Source organism: Sinocyclocheilus grahami, unplaced genomic scaffold (assembly GCF_001515645.1).
Source record: "Sinocyclocheilus grahami isolate Dianchi unplaced genomic scaffold, SAMN03320097.WGS_v1.1 scaffold67.1, whole genome shotgun sequence".
Lineage (NCBI taxonomy): Eukaryota > Metazoa > Chordata > Actinopteri > Cypriniformes > Cyprinidae > Sinocyclocheilus > Sinocyclocheilus grahami.
The window spans coordinates 2018509-2033108 of NW_015505246.1; the positions used below are offsets into that span (position 1 = coordinate 2018509).

A 14600-nucleotide genomic window follows, 5' to 3' on the forward strand; every position below is an offset into this window, starting at 1 on the left:
TTGTACTATTTCAACTTTAATGTAACTGTATAAAAATGGTGCATTTAGAAGTAGACTTGAGTATACCTCTGATTTATTTTCATTTTTTATCACATTCCATAACATTTAATTAATTTGGCTGTTTTTAAACATAATCAAATGCTGTTAACAGTTTTTTTTATTTATTCTAGAGCTAGAAATAAGTCCGTAGTTAATAAGTGTGCAACTTTATTACATTTTATAAATACTTTTATAAATAAAAATCTCCCACTGACATAGTGAAAGAAGATTTGGTATTGGAAAAGTAGAAACCTAAAAATAAAATATACACATCTAGAAAAAAAATTCTAGTGCACAGCCACAAATGAATGTTCACAGAAAATAACAAAAAACCCTAAAAACACTGACATCCCCAGAAAGGGGTCGAAACGTTGTAAAAAAAAAATGGAAGAACTAGCAGTGAGCCAGTGTTTTTTATTGTGTTGACAGTGATGAATATTTGCATATTGGCATACTTTCTTGCATTCATTTGCATATTGAATTGTGATTGGTCTTATCTCTCTTACATCTACTTAACCATCTGCAGCCAACTTTACACTGCAAAGAGTGAAAGCCACATTATGTGCTGATACTTGTACACAGCTGACAGAAAACTAGAAGCGTACTGAGTGCCATGACAATGGCAGAGTTAAAAATGGATCTGATTTGACATTTCATTGCCACACAACCGAAGCAGCCCTAAAACTCTTCCTTGTCTTGCAAACACGAGTCTTTCCTTCTAGAAAATCACCATTTTAGCACTTTTTGGGAACTAAAAATGAATTCCGCCCCTCCCCCCAAAACACTATGTGTTCAAACCAATGCTTAAAATTATACATAATGCTGACTGATCAATTAAGACATCTTTTTGTGTTGCTCAAATGACTCAAATGGTACAGTTTGCTTCAGAGCTCTTTTAGAAAGTAGTGTATGACTTGTCTTTAATTAAAAGTTAAAAATTACGGTAAAGTTGCAAAAGTGATTTTCATGAGCTTATGCTGTGCCAAGAATCACTATCTTTCGAAATTAAGACTCTTTAATAAGACACTTTGTAATATTTGATAAGCTGCAGATCCATAGCTATTAAACTAATACTACTAAAGACTGTAATACAGCTTTAGATCAACGTTCAGCGATTAAACCTTAGGCGAACTTCTCAAAAACTGCTGTACAGTTTGATTGTACTGTAATTATTCAGTGGATTCAACAAAGGCAGTGACTGCAAATGAATACTGATCAAAATATTGCATTTCTTTTACACAAGCACACTTGCCACAAAAAGCGGCCTCGACCGACGTTAACCTTCTCTGTGGTGAGCATTCTGAATCGCAAATAAACTCACTTAACATGCATAATGTATGATAAATGATCACTGTACGGCTAAGATAATGAAATTAAGGCTTTTATCATTTATCGTTTTACCTTTTCTCTCCCTTGTACCACTCAAAGACTGGAGAGGGGACAGCTGCTGCCTCACATCTCAGCAGGGCAATCTGACCGGGTCGGACCCCGTGACTTCTCATCTCATGGATTGCTGGAGGAACTACAGAAAGAAAATAAAAACCAACACGATTTAGGGAAAGAGTGAACACACGTAACAAGCTAACTCAAATAAACTAACCCTCCGAGCCGGAGAGGGAAGATCCTTCTAAAACGCAAAGTTTTCATTTACAGTCGTGTGAATGAGGCAGAAATGAATTAGCAACAAGATTCAGAGTGGTCAACACGTGTAAGTCTTATGGGTGCAATGCTGAGAAATACCATTCGTCCCAAGGGTTGGAGAAATGAAATTAACTGCTCAGTGATAAATTGTTTAAAAGCTGTTCAAAGGCTGAGGAACTGAGGAAGGTTCTCTGAATATGTGCATGTAAAATGAGGACCCTTTCATGTTCACAAATGCAGTGTAAATCTCTCTAGCGGTGTCAGTGAAAGAGCTTTAACTACAGGCTGAATTTTTATTTTCCAGCTCGTCAAGAAGCAACAATCCTCTCTTGATGGGAAAAAAGAAATGTTTATCATACATAAATCTTCATTGTATATTATTTCTTATAGCAGGAGTAAACAGAGTAAGCTACTAGAATGGCATGCTTTCAAATACAAAATGACATATAGAAAAGGGCTATGAAAGAAATAACACCGTACTTAATATACACACAAATAAAGCAGGCATGTACAGAATACTAAGTTGAACACAACATAAAAAAAAAAAAAAAAATCTGAAAATAACTCCCTTCAAGCAGGTGATCCACTTATGTCTTTCGAGCTAGCGTTAAATTACTTGCTATGTCTGAATTTGAGTGGGGGACATTTATATTCCAGGCAACTCGTTCTTTGAAAATCACCTGCAAGTTATTGAGGTCTGTGTTCAGACTATTTTTCCCTGATTGAATTTTGAACCCCAGTGTTGAAGGTATGAAGTTCTTCAGGCCTTCGATGTAATGTTTCATGTTTTCTGAGGGCTGAAATGAAATTTCCACCATTGTGGTGAGAACAGTAACATGGATTTTTAAGTATGATGTTCTCAGACTTTGGGCTCCGTAGTTATGTCACATAGATATGTTACAGCATTAACAAATGTGAAGGCATGCGCTTCCCCACATTGTACACGGAAGTGAGAGTTTCTCTCATTTCTCATATCTGGAAAACTAATTTGCAGCATTTTAAATTCAAAGCATCTAACAGTAAGTGTGAGGAAAAGAAAATCTCACTGTTTTTCTGAATTTGAAGCAGAAACATTCACTGAGATCAGAAAAAAAAACCTATACCGTATTTGCTAGATTGCTACATGGATTACCATCTGTATGTCAGGTACCAATCACTTGACTGAAATAATAATTATCTTCACTAAAGAAATTCTCATGACTCTTTTTACTCCTAGAAATCAAAATGTTTTCCAAGGCTGTGAGAACCGTGCATAAAGAATATGGATCCATCATTGTAATCACTGTGTTGAGAAATTTAGTTCTGTGATATTGCGCTGCTCATCATTTCTTCACTGCACAATCTCCTGGGAAGGTATGAAAATAGCAGTGTGACACATCAACGCAGCTTGAATGCAGAGTTTTGGCATATGTTGGAAGAGAAGTCTGTCTGATCCAAAAAAGATGGCAACGGATGAATCTTCTGCTTTGGCTGGATCATGCATTTACAGTACAGGCATCAACCCATGCAAATGCCTAGGGAGCATTACATAACCTGAGCATCACAGAAGCAGGCTAGCATAAGATTTAAGGATAACATAACATAAGAGATTAAAGGAACACATTGCTGATGACAAAGGCGAGGACAAACGACTGCTGAGCCTATAATATATGGGTGCAGAAAGGACAAGGCTGAGAGTGCAGATCATTTAAAATCAACCTATTTTACTGCAGTAATCTGATGTATGAGTGAAACATGAGAAAATATGAACAAATGGGGTTAGACTGTGAAAATGGGCACATGATATAAATAATTACAAATTCTCATTTTTATTGTTTAAAAACAGTTATGCTGCTTCATATTTTTTGTGGAAACCCAGGAATTCCATGATTTTTGTAAATAATAAGTAACATTGTGAATGTCTTTATTTTCACTTCTGATAAATGTAATGCATCCTTGCTGAATAAACATTATTATTTTTATTACCCCCCCCCCCATATTAATATATTCATGAAACTATATTAACTATATTACTAAAACAAAATTATTCAAAACTTTTGATCAGTAATGTACAGTACTGTATGCATGTATGTATAAAACATAATGAGAACTGTATTGAATTACAAGACACAAAATATAATTATAAATGAATATAACGTAAGTATAATAAATAAAAGAAAGTAAATAAGATCAATTTTGATTCAATGTCAACTAAAGGACAGAGGACACACAGGATCCACATACCATAACATGTTTATGCACCGAGATGACAATGGAATTCAATTATACACAGATCTCCATGCTGATGATTCAAATAATCAATATATTCTTCATTTACAATCATGCTCTATAACTTGACATCAGGTGTCAAAAACCATTTAAAATACATGCAAACGCATATTTAGAACTATCAGTTTCAGCAGTGAAAAATATTCTAGCAATTCAAATCAGGTATCAGGTGATATGAAAGCATCTGGATTTGTGATGCCAAGTTCAGCCTTTAACAGAAAACAGAATCTCTAGCCCCGTTCACTTCAAACATTTGCCACACTACCTGACATTTCAGTTGGGATGCAGTCGAAATATTTCACACATTCTCTGGCCCGTTAATCAGTGTGAGCTTACTTTAAATGGATTTGGATGCTATAATATGGCATTGAGAGGCAGAACCAGAAAATTCTCTGCATAAAGAGCCAACGTGAGAGAATCCAAGGGTGCATTTACTAGAAACATCTATGCATCTGTTGTATGTGTGTACATGCTTCAAATCTGCAAAAACACCTCCATATTGGAGGTTACACAAGTGGATTTCAAGTTAATGCAGCTTATGTGTTTTGCACATAAAAACAAGAGATTTGAGAGTGGCTGAAATCTGCTGAGGGTGAGATATGGTATGTATCTGTCTGTGTCATTCATCACTGAGATTTGTGCTGTATTGTAAGCTATTGGCATGCCTTGGCAGGATGCCTAATAGCACAAGAGAAGCTGGCTCTGATATATATCCACACAGCTAACTTCTCCTATCTAACAAACCACTGCATCTGTCCTCACTGAGGGATGATCCAGTTCATTATAAAGCTGCATTAGCGAGAACTACCCAGGGAGGAAAACAAAGCATTAGCCACAACTGCAACCACAACTTTTCACATTAATTAAAATCGTTTGAGCACATATACTGCAGTGATAAAGGGTCCGGAGGGACAGAATTCATGCAAGTCATCCAATTTTAAACATCAAAATATATTTTAAAGCAGAATGGAAATGAATGTATCAGCTAGTCTTTGGATACATCTTAAAAAATAAAAAATTGGCTTAAAAAATAAAAAAATTAAATAAAGCTTCAGAACTGATGTGCCAAATCAGAAAATTCTCACCTGACTGATTTTGAATAAAATCCATTTTTAGTTTTCATAACAAGAATCAGCAGAGCATACACAACAAAAACCATCTGCAAAGTGCAGTTTATAATACTGTAAATAAAGCAGATTATAATCAAGAATTAAAGGGACGGTTCACCCAAAAATGAAAATTCCGTCATCAATCACAACAAATGACTCTTTGTTTTGCAGATCACAAAATAATATTTTTTGATGAAGAATGTTTCAACTATCAGTACAATGATGACAGTATATTCATTTTTGGGTGAACTATGCTCTTAAATATTTGTGTTCAGAGAGCACAAATCCTAGTGTAATAATCCACACAATGAATCATGAAGATAAAAATCCCTATTAAACCCATATACACGGCTTCTAAGATTCAATTACATTAGTCTTTTAAGGAATTCTCATTATAGCAATCACACATCAACACAGGCTAATGCAGAATCATGGTGTAAAAACCACGAAAGCCCTACAATCCCAGTCATTTACAGGCTTCATAACAAAAGAGTGCAACTGTAAATCATTGGTGAGTTTCTAAACTCATACCAGATGGGAGGGACTGAAAATAGCAAAGTTGGCATGAAAAATGGATGCTGCGGGGCTTACTGTTTGTCAAATTTGCCAGTTGCGGCTTGATCACAAACGCAAATTAAAATGACAAGGCAGAGATTATGTTTTAGAATACCTGTGAACACAGCACCTCGCAAATCGGTGAATACGTCAATATATGCCAAACAAGGTTCCCTAGGGTTTGGTGCCTTTGTGATTCGTCTTTCATGCACAGATTTGACACGTACAAAAACGCAGGTTGACTAATTCAAAATAGACTGCTATTGAATTATATTTTTATTGTTGGGATAAATCTAGGTATGGTATAACCTGATCTTTCAAGGGAAAAAACTGAATAGGAGCCCCAGTTCAATCAAGTTAAATAGGATTTTCTATTATCACACTGAAGCCAGAGGTTAGTGGGTTGAACTGAAACTGCATGCTAATCCAGTTTATTATTTTTCCTCTTAATAAGTTTCATAACATCACAGCATGTCTGACTTTAAAGTTCGCTGATATTGGTGTCGGTTGGATGTACAGAATGACTAACTGGCACATCTCCCAACCCACAATAATTAATTTATCACATGACACTATGGAGGAAGGGATGATTTATACAGTCTTGCACCTTTATCCTCCCAACAAGTATAACATTGTTATTTTAATTACAAGATCAATTAATAACCCACCTCTTCAGCCAGAGGCTAAAATGAGTTTTCTTCACAATTAAGGAATGGACTCATCAGTCCATGACTTATCAGCTTATAAACAGAGAGACTGCTTCAATTGCTGTCTCCACCTCATTGTCCTATTCTGTTCTCCAGCACTGGGTTTAGCAGTCAAGATTTATTAATTCATTAAGTTTTCCATTTAAAATTCAAGAATAACATCATGTTCTTTCTCTAACACATCCAATCCTTATAAATAACACTCATGCTAAGGAAACACAGGCTTTGTATGTCCCACGGAGAATATGCACTGTGGAGAAAAGTACTGAGTTGAATGAAATCATTAACCACAGTGTCACAAATCTATGTAAATAGACAAATTGGCTTTTAGCCTATCATGCTGAAGAATAGGAGCCATATTGTACTGTGCGGTGAAGATGGGCACTCCAGACAAGCCGTTATTTGTCTGTGAAGCCTTATAATATCAAAGGGGCATAATTCATAGTGTAATTTATGGAAATGCATTACGGTCTTCCGTTAGTATGTGCGTCAGAGGTACATAGTTTGCAGTTTTGGGGGGGGGGGGGGGCGAGTGGTTCAATCAGCGAGGCCTTTCATTACTTTTAATTTCTGGTTTCAAAACCGACATTCACATCACAGCAAATGGTGAAGAACAAAGAAATATGTGTGTCCAGTGCATGCTAGTACAACACTAAAGACAGACCTTTAGTTTGTGGCTATTGAGAACTACACAGAAAACAAAAAGTAATTTACAACATTTACAAAAAGTAATTACAAAGGATCAGCAAGTAACTCACTGAATTAACCTGTTAACTAAAATAAATAAATAAACAAACAAACAAACAAATAAAAATTTTCAAAATATTTTGGAATATAAAATTGCCATAAAATCAAAACCATTTGTCTAACTAAGTTATGTTCAAAATTTGAAGTTGAAATCACAAAAACGTAGGTTCCTGTGATTTTTTTCATGCATTTTCCTGTCACAAATGTATACATGTCTGTCATAATATTAATTATATTACAAAATAGTCAAATATAGAACTTTGGAATAAAATAAAACAAAACTTTGAAAACCTTGAGACTTTTCAATTACATGTGTTTTGTCCAGATTAGATTTGTTATATGATACTTGACACCTGGGGGAGAGCTCGCTAAACGATTTAAAATAGCATTTCTATTTTAAGACAATGTCTAATTTCAAAATGGTTTTCACAGGATGAATTTTGACTGTTTACGCTTTCAAATGATATCCAATTTAGGACGATTACTAAAATATGTGATGGGAAAAAAAGAGCGCCAAGATTAAACATGAAATTTTAAAGTGGAAAGATTGAATATATTTTCTTGTAAAACATAGGCTTTTCAATAATCTGTTTTATTTACAACTTCACTTTTTTTACAGTATAAATAGCACATTATAAAAATTTAATAAAAATTAAAACACTATAGATTATTACTCAAAATTTGTGTTTTATGCTTATTATAGAGTTGTGCCATTAGCTTAGCAACATCTTAACAGCAACTACATTGAAATCAATTGCTGCCTATGTAGGCAGCAGGAACAGAGGTAATGACATTCATTGATTTCAAAAGCCTATTGTAAGCCCTGGACAACTGTTAAGATTGACTTCTTCTGGCTAGTATTTTATGCTAGGTTTCTACTGAAGTAAAATTATACTGAATGCCATCCAGAGGCCTCCCCCATACCCTTCTTATCCAGTCTTGCAGACAAAGAAGCCCTTTCATTGCTTTACATAGTTCAGGAATTTTCACAAATCTACATTTGCCATTTCCTAACTGGGAAACCTTCCACAATTTCAGTCAAACTTCAAATCATACAGAAATGATGGGTCACTATCGGACTGTGCCAAGTAACAGTGCATTTCTTCTCTGATAAATCTCAATGTTCCATAAAATCGGGCCTTGCTTTTAACATATGCTTGGTTGGCTGCAATATACTGCATAACCCAATGAATACAGCTGTACAAGTTGAAACTTTTTTCAGTGACACGAATATGTCAAATTATAAATGCATGTGTCCGTGCATGGATATAATCATTAGAGTAAAATGTCAAGCCAGAAACAGCATAAAGTATTTAATTGCATTTACAAATACAACAAATAAGGTGAATACAAATCAGGACAATCCTGATGAAGCCTTGACTTTTTAAATATATAATGTTCAGGTAATAATAGCTATGAAAGAGAAAAAAATGCACAGCGAATAGAAATTACAATGTAATATACAAATGCATTATGCTAATATTAGAAAATGCATATGGAGATGTTACAAACTACACATGAAGCTAAAATAAAAAAACGTTGATGCTTACATTGCAGCTCAAAATTATGTCCATTTAGGGACAAATAGGGCCATTTTGATGTTGGTTTATCACTGCAGCACAGGCCATGTGCAAATGAAACTACTGACTGTTTTTATAACCTGTCTACAATCACCATGAGACTAAAGAGAAAACAGCCAGCTTTAACTTGAGAGTATTTATTTCCATAAAAGCTGAACCTTGTAGAAATTGCAAACCTTAATATACACAAGCTGTCCATTTAGGGCACCAAAAGTAAGAGAATAAATTAAAATCGTAAATGCTGTGTTATTTTAGTGACATTGAGATACTATTACAATTTTCATTTTTATATTTTCCCTTTTCATTTTAGTTAAAGCTTTACTAATTTTAATATGTTTTTGTCATTTTTATTAGTTTTTTATATGTATTTTTAATTTTTTTAAAATTTTTTATTTTAGTAAATCAATTTTAGAAATGTTGCCTTGGCAACTAGCTGAAATAAAACTTAAAAAATATATATTTCAATTCATTTAACGTTTAATTTAATTTAAGTAACATATTTTATGAATATAGCTAACTACAATAACTAAAACCCCTAAGTGAAGTCACCTTATTACATACTTAATCGTAAATCCCCAAGCATTCAGAGAGTGACAGCAATTTGCTTTGGGCATTTGAAAGGCATGTTCAATTGTCTTCTTCAGTGAGTGAAAAGCAGGCTCAATTGGATTAAGCAAGGGAATGACTTGGTTGGTCAAGACTATTCATCTACTGGGCTCTGAAAAACTCCTTGGTTGCATTAGCAGCATTCATCTTCATTACAGCTCACATTACATTAATAAGCAATCACATCACTAAAGTCAAGGGAGACAGAATTAGCCATACATGCCTGGGGCATAGCACACAGCCATGTCTCACAAATAGGGTGGTATGCTTTGGATCACAAGCACTTCTTTTTTCCGTGTTCTGTGTTTTTCAAACAGGTGATTTGAACATACTTGCTTTGCCTCTGATCAGTTTATCCTGCTGCTCGGCTTAATGACAACATGCTTTATCAGAACTGACACGTCTTTGGTCCTCATGTTGAGAAACTCCAGCAACAGACTCGAAATGCAAATGCCTAAAATTAACTCACGAGTTTCTGACAGCTTTCTTGTGCATGAAAAATGCAACAACACACACTTGGCCAAAAACAACTGGCTGAACAGCCAATTTAAAATGGAAACAATGCATGAAAAAAGGGACAGTAATTGCGACATTGTTCACAGATTGTTTAAATAACCTCAAATTAAAGCTGAAGTTCAAGCTGCACTATAACCTCTTACTCAATGACTATGTTTACACAGTGTGCAGAGGTGGACTCTTGGCCTCATTAGGACAATAACAGGAAACCGCCATGTAAACACATCTATTTGAGACATGGATGATTACAAGTTTTGCCACATTACCGAAAATATATTGCCTATAGACTCAGTTCCCTTTCATGGGAACTTCGAACTGCGTCCTCTAGGGGTCGCGATGGGGAATGCCTCGTCGTGACTCGTATCTGAAGCATACATTGAAAAACCACCAACTCGTTGGCCGGCGACAGCCATGACGTCACTACCGGTGCGACTACAGTATAAATCGGTGCCGGGAGCTACACATCGTTCACTTCTTCGTCTGAAGCTTGCGTCCGCAGCATGGCAAGAAACCTAGAGGACGCAGTGTCTCGTTCCCTACTCAGGGAACCATGGTTACATAAGTAACCCGAGACGTTCCCTTTCATGGGAACTTCGAACTGCGTCCTCTAGGGGTCGCGATGGGGAATGCCTCGTCGTGACTCGTATCTGAAGCATACATTGAAAAACCACCAACTCGTTGGCCGGCGACAGCCATGACGTCACTACCGGTGCGACTACAGTATAAATCGGTGCCGGGAGCTACACATCGTTCACTTCTTCGTCTGAAGCTTGCGTCCGCAGCATGGCAAGAAACCTAGAGGACGCAGTGTCTCGTTCCCTACTCAGGGAACCATGGTTACATAAGTAACCCGAGACGTTCCCTTTCATGGGAACTTCGAACTGCGTCCTCTAGGGGTCGCGATGGGGAATGCCTCGTCGTGACTCGTATCTGAAGCATACATTGAAAAACCACCAACTCGTTGGCCGGCGACAGCCATGACGTCACTACCGGTGCGACTACAGTATAAATCGGTGCCGGGAGCTACACATCGTTCACTTCTTCGTCTGAAGCTTGCGTCCGCAGCATGGCAAGAAACCTAGAGGACGCAGTGTCTCGTTCCCTACTCAGGGAACCATGGTTACATAAGTAACCCGAGACGTTCCCTTTCATGGGAACTTCGAACTGCGTCCTCTAGGGGTCGCGATGGGGAATGCCTCGTCGTGACTCGTATCTGAAGCATACATTGAAAAACCACCAACTCGTTGGCCGGCGACAGCCATGACGTCACTACCGGTGCGACTACAGTATAAATCGGTGCCGGGAGCTACACATCGTTCACTTCTTCGTCTGAAGCTTGCGTCCGCAGCATGGCAAGAAACCTAGAGGACGCAGTGTCTCGTTCCCTACTCAGGGAACCATGGTTACATAAGTAACCCGAGACGTTCCCTTTCATGGGAACTTCGAACTGCGTCCTCTAGGGGTCGCGATGGGGAATGCCTCGTCGTGACTCGTATCTGAAGCATACATTGAAAAACCACCAACTCGTTGGCCGGCGACAGCCATGACGTCACTACCGGTGCGACTACAGTATAAATCGGTGCCGGGAGCTACACATCGTTCACTTCTTCGTCTGAAGCTTGCGTCCGCAGCATGGCAAGAAACCTAGAGGACGCAGTGTCTCGTTCCCTACTCAGGGAACCATGGTTACATAAGTAACCCGAGACGTTCCCTTTCATGGGAACTTCGAACTGCGTCCTCTAGGGGTCGCGATGGGGAATGCCTCGTCGTGACTCGTATCTGAAGCATACATTGAAAAACCACCAACTCGTTGGCCGGCGACAGCCATGACGTCACTACCGGTGCGACTACAGTATAAATCGGTGCCGGGAGCTACACATCGTTCACTTCTTCGTCTGAAGCTTGCGTCCGCAGCATGGCAAGAAACCTAGAGGACGCAGTGTCTCGTTCCCTACTCAGGGAACCATGGTTACATAAGTAACCCGAGACGTTCCCTTTCATGGGAACTTCGAACTGCGTCCTCTAGGGGTCGCGATGGGGAATGCCTCGTCGTGACTCGTATCTGAAGCATACATTGAAAAACCACCAACTCGTTGGCCGGCGACAGCCATGACGTCACTACCGGTGCGACTACAGTATAAATCGGTGCCGGGAGCTACACATCGTTCACTTCTTCGTCTGAAGCTTGCGTCCGCAGCATGGCAAGAAACCTAGAGGACGCAGTGTCTCGTTCCCTACTCAGGGAACCATGGTTACATAAGTAACCCGAGACGTTCCCTTTCATGGGAACTTCGAACTGCGTCCTCTAGGGGTCGCGATGGGGAATGCCTCGTCGTGACTCGTATCTGAAGCATACATTGAAAAACCACCAACTCGTTGGCCGGCGACAGCCATGACGTCACTACCGGTGCGACTACAGTATAAATCGGTGCCGGGAGCTACACATCGTTCACTTCTTCGTCTGAAGCTTGCGTCCGCAGCATGGCAAGAAACCTAGAGGACGCAGTGTCTCGTTCCCTACTCAGGGAACCATGGTTACATAAGTAACCCGAGACGTTCCCTTTCATGGGAACTTCGAACTGCGTCCTCTAGGGGTCGCGATGGGGAATGCCTCGTCGTGACTCGTATCTGAAGCATACATTGAAAAACCACCAACTCGTTGGCCGGCGACAGCCATGACGTCACTACCGGTGCGACTACAGTATAAATCGGTGCCGGGAGCTACACATCGTTCACTTCTTCGTCTGAAGCTTGCGTCCGCAGCATGGCAAGAAACCTAGAGGACGCAGTGTCTCGTTCCCTACTCAGGGAACCATGGTTACATAAGTAACCCGAGACGTTCCCTTTCATGGGAACTTCGAACTGCGTCCTCTAGGGGTCGCGATGGGGAATGCCTCGTCGTGACTCGTATCTGAAGCATACATTGAAAAACCACCAACTCGTTGGCCGGCGACAGCCATGACGTCACTACCGGTGCGACTACAGTATAAATCGGTGCCGGGAGCTACACATCGTTCACTTCTTCGTCTGAAGCTTGCGTCCGCAGCATGGCAAGAAACCTAGAGGACGCAGTGTCTCGTTCCCTACTCAGGGAACCATGGTTACATAAGTAACCCGAGACGTTCCCTTTCATGGGAACTTCGAACTGCGTCCTCTAGGGGTCGCGATGGGGAATGCCTCGTCGTGACTCGTATCTGAAGCATACATTGAAAAACCACCAACTCGTTGGCCGGCGACAGCCATGACGTCACTACCGGTGCGACTACAGTATAAATCGGTGCCGGGAGCTACACATCGTTCACTTCTTCGTCTGAAGCTTGCGTCCGCAGCATGGCAAGAAACCTAGAGGACGCAGTGTCTCGTTCCCTACTCAGGGAACCATGGTTACATAAGTAACCCGAGACGTTCCCTTTCATGGGAACTTCGAACTGCGTCCTCTAGGGGTCGCGATGGGGAATGCCTCGTCGTGACTCGTATCTGAAGCATACATTGAAAAACCACCAACTCGTTGGCCGGCGACAGCCATGACGTCACTACCGGTGCGACTACAGTATAAATCGGTGCCGGGAGCTACACATCGTTCACTTCTTCGTCTGAAGCTTGCGTCCGCAGCATGGCAAGAAACCTAGAGGACGCAGTGTCTCGTTCCCTACTCAGGGAACCATGGTTACATAAGTAACCCGAGACGTTCCCTTTCATGGGAACTTCGAACTGCGTCCTCTAGGGGTCGCGATGGGGAATGCCTCGTCGTGACTCGTATCTGAAGCATACATTGAAAAACCACCAACTCGTTGGCCGGCGACAGCCATGACGTCACTACCGGTGCGACTACAGTATAAATCGGTGCCGGGAGCTACACATCGTTCACTTCTTCGTCTGAAGCTTGCGTCCGCAGCATGGCAAGAAACCTAGAGGACGCAGTGTCTCGTTCCCTACTCAGGGAACCATGGTTACATAAGTAACCCGAGACGTTCCCTTTCATGGGAACTTCGAACTGCGTCCTCTAGGGGTCGCGATGGGGAATGCCTCGTCGTGACTCGTATCTGAAGCATACATTGAAAAACCACCAACTCGTTGGCCGGCGACAGCCATGACGTCACTACCGGTGCGACTACAGTATAAATCGGTGCCGGGAGCTACACATCGTTCACTTCTTCGTCTGAAGCTTGCGTCCGCAGCATGGCAAGAAACCTAGAGGACGCAGTGTCTCGTTCCCTACTCAGGGAACCATGGTTACATAAGTAACCCGAGACGTTTCTGTTTTCAATTCAACTGCAATGAATGGAGACTGTTTGTTTGCACATTCAGAACACCGCAACATTACTTCAACTAATCGCGTGAGTTTGGGGGCGGGGCTATCTGTTTGGTCAACCAATAGCAGACAGGGGGAGTGTTCAGGAACTTGTTATTATTTTTGCAATTTGGTTTACTGCCACTAATGCCACACAAATGCCACAATTCCAAATTGCTTCATGAATTATTTTAATGTCAGTGCTGATAGCCTAACTGTTCTATCATAATAAAGGCAAAAAAACGGCAAAAATAAGTCTAAAAAAAAGTATTATTTTAGAAAAATATTTTAGAATTTAGAACATGTAGAAAAATGTAGAAAAAAGAAGGAATATATATATATATATATATATATATTCAAAATATATCAAATTATTATATTTATAATTTATTTATAATCGATTAATCGCATCCAAAATAAAGTTTTTGTTTACAGAATGTATGTGTGCGCACTGTTATATTTATTATGTATATATAAAGACACACATACAGTATATATTTTGAAAATATTTACATGTATTTACATGTATATATTTATATAA

The 14600-nt window shown here is 39.5% G+C and overlaps 1 protein-coding gene across 3 annotated transcripts in view; it reads right to left on the minus strand.

Annotated features, from left to right (window-relative positions):
* LOC107585169 (neuronal growth regulator 1-like) overlaps window positions 1-14600 on the minus strand; it is a 129675-nt gene that overhangs the window by 53952 nt on the left and 61123 nt on the right. For all 3 annotated transcript variants that reach the window (XM_016272071.1, XM_016272070.1, XM_016272069.1), the window contains exon 5: window positions 1441-1561. In XM_016272071.1, the coding sequence (XP_016127557.1) occupies window positions 1441-1561 (121 nt within the window). The remainder of the gene's footprint in view (window positions 1-1440; window positions 1562-14600) is intronic.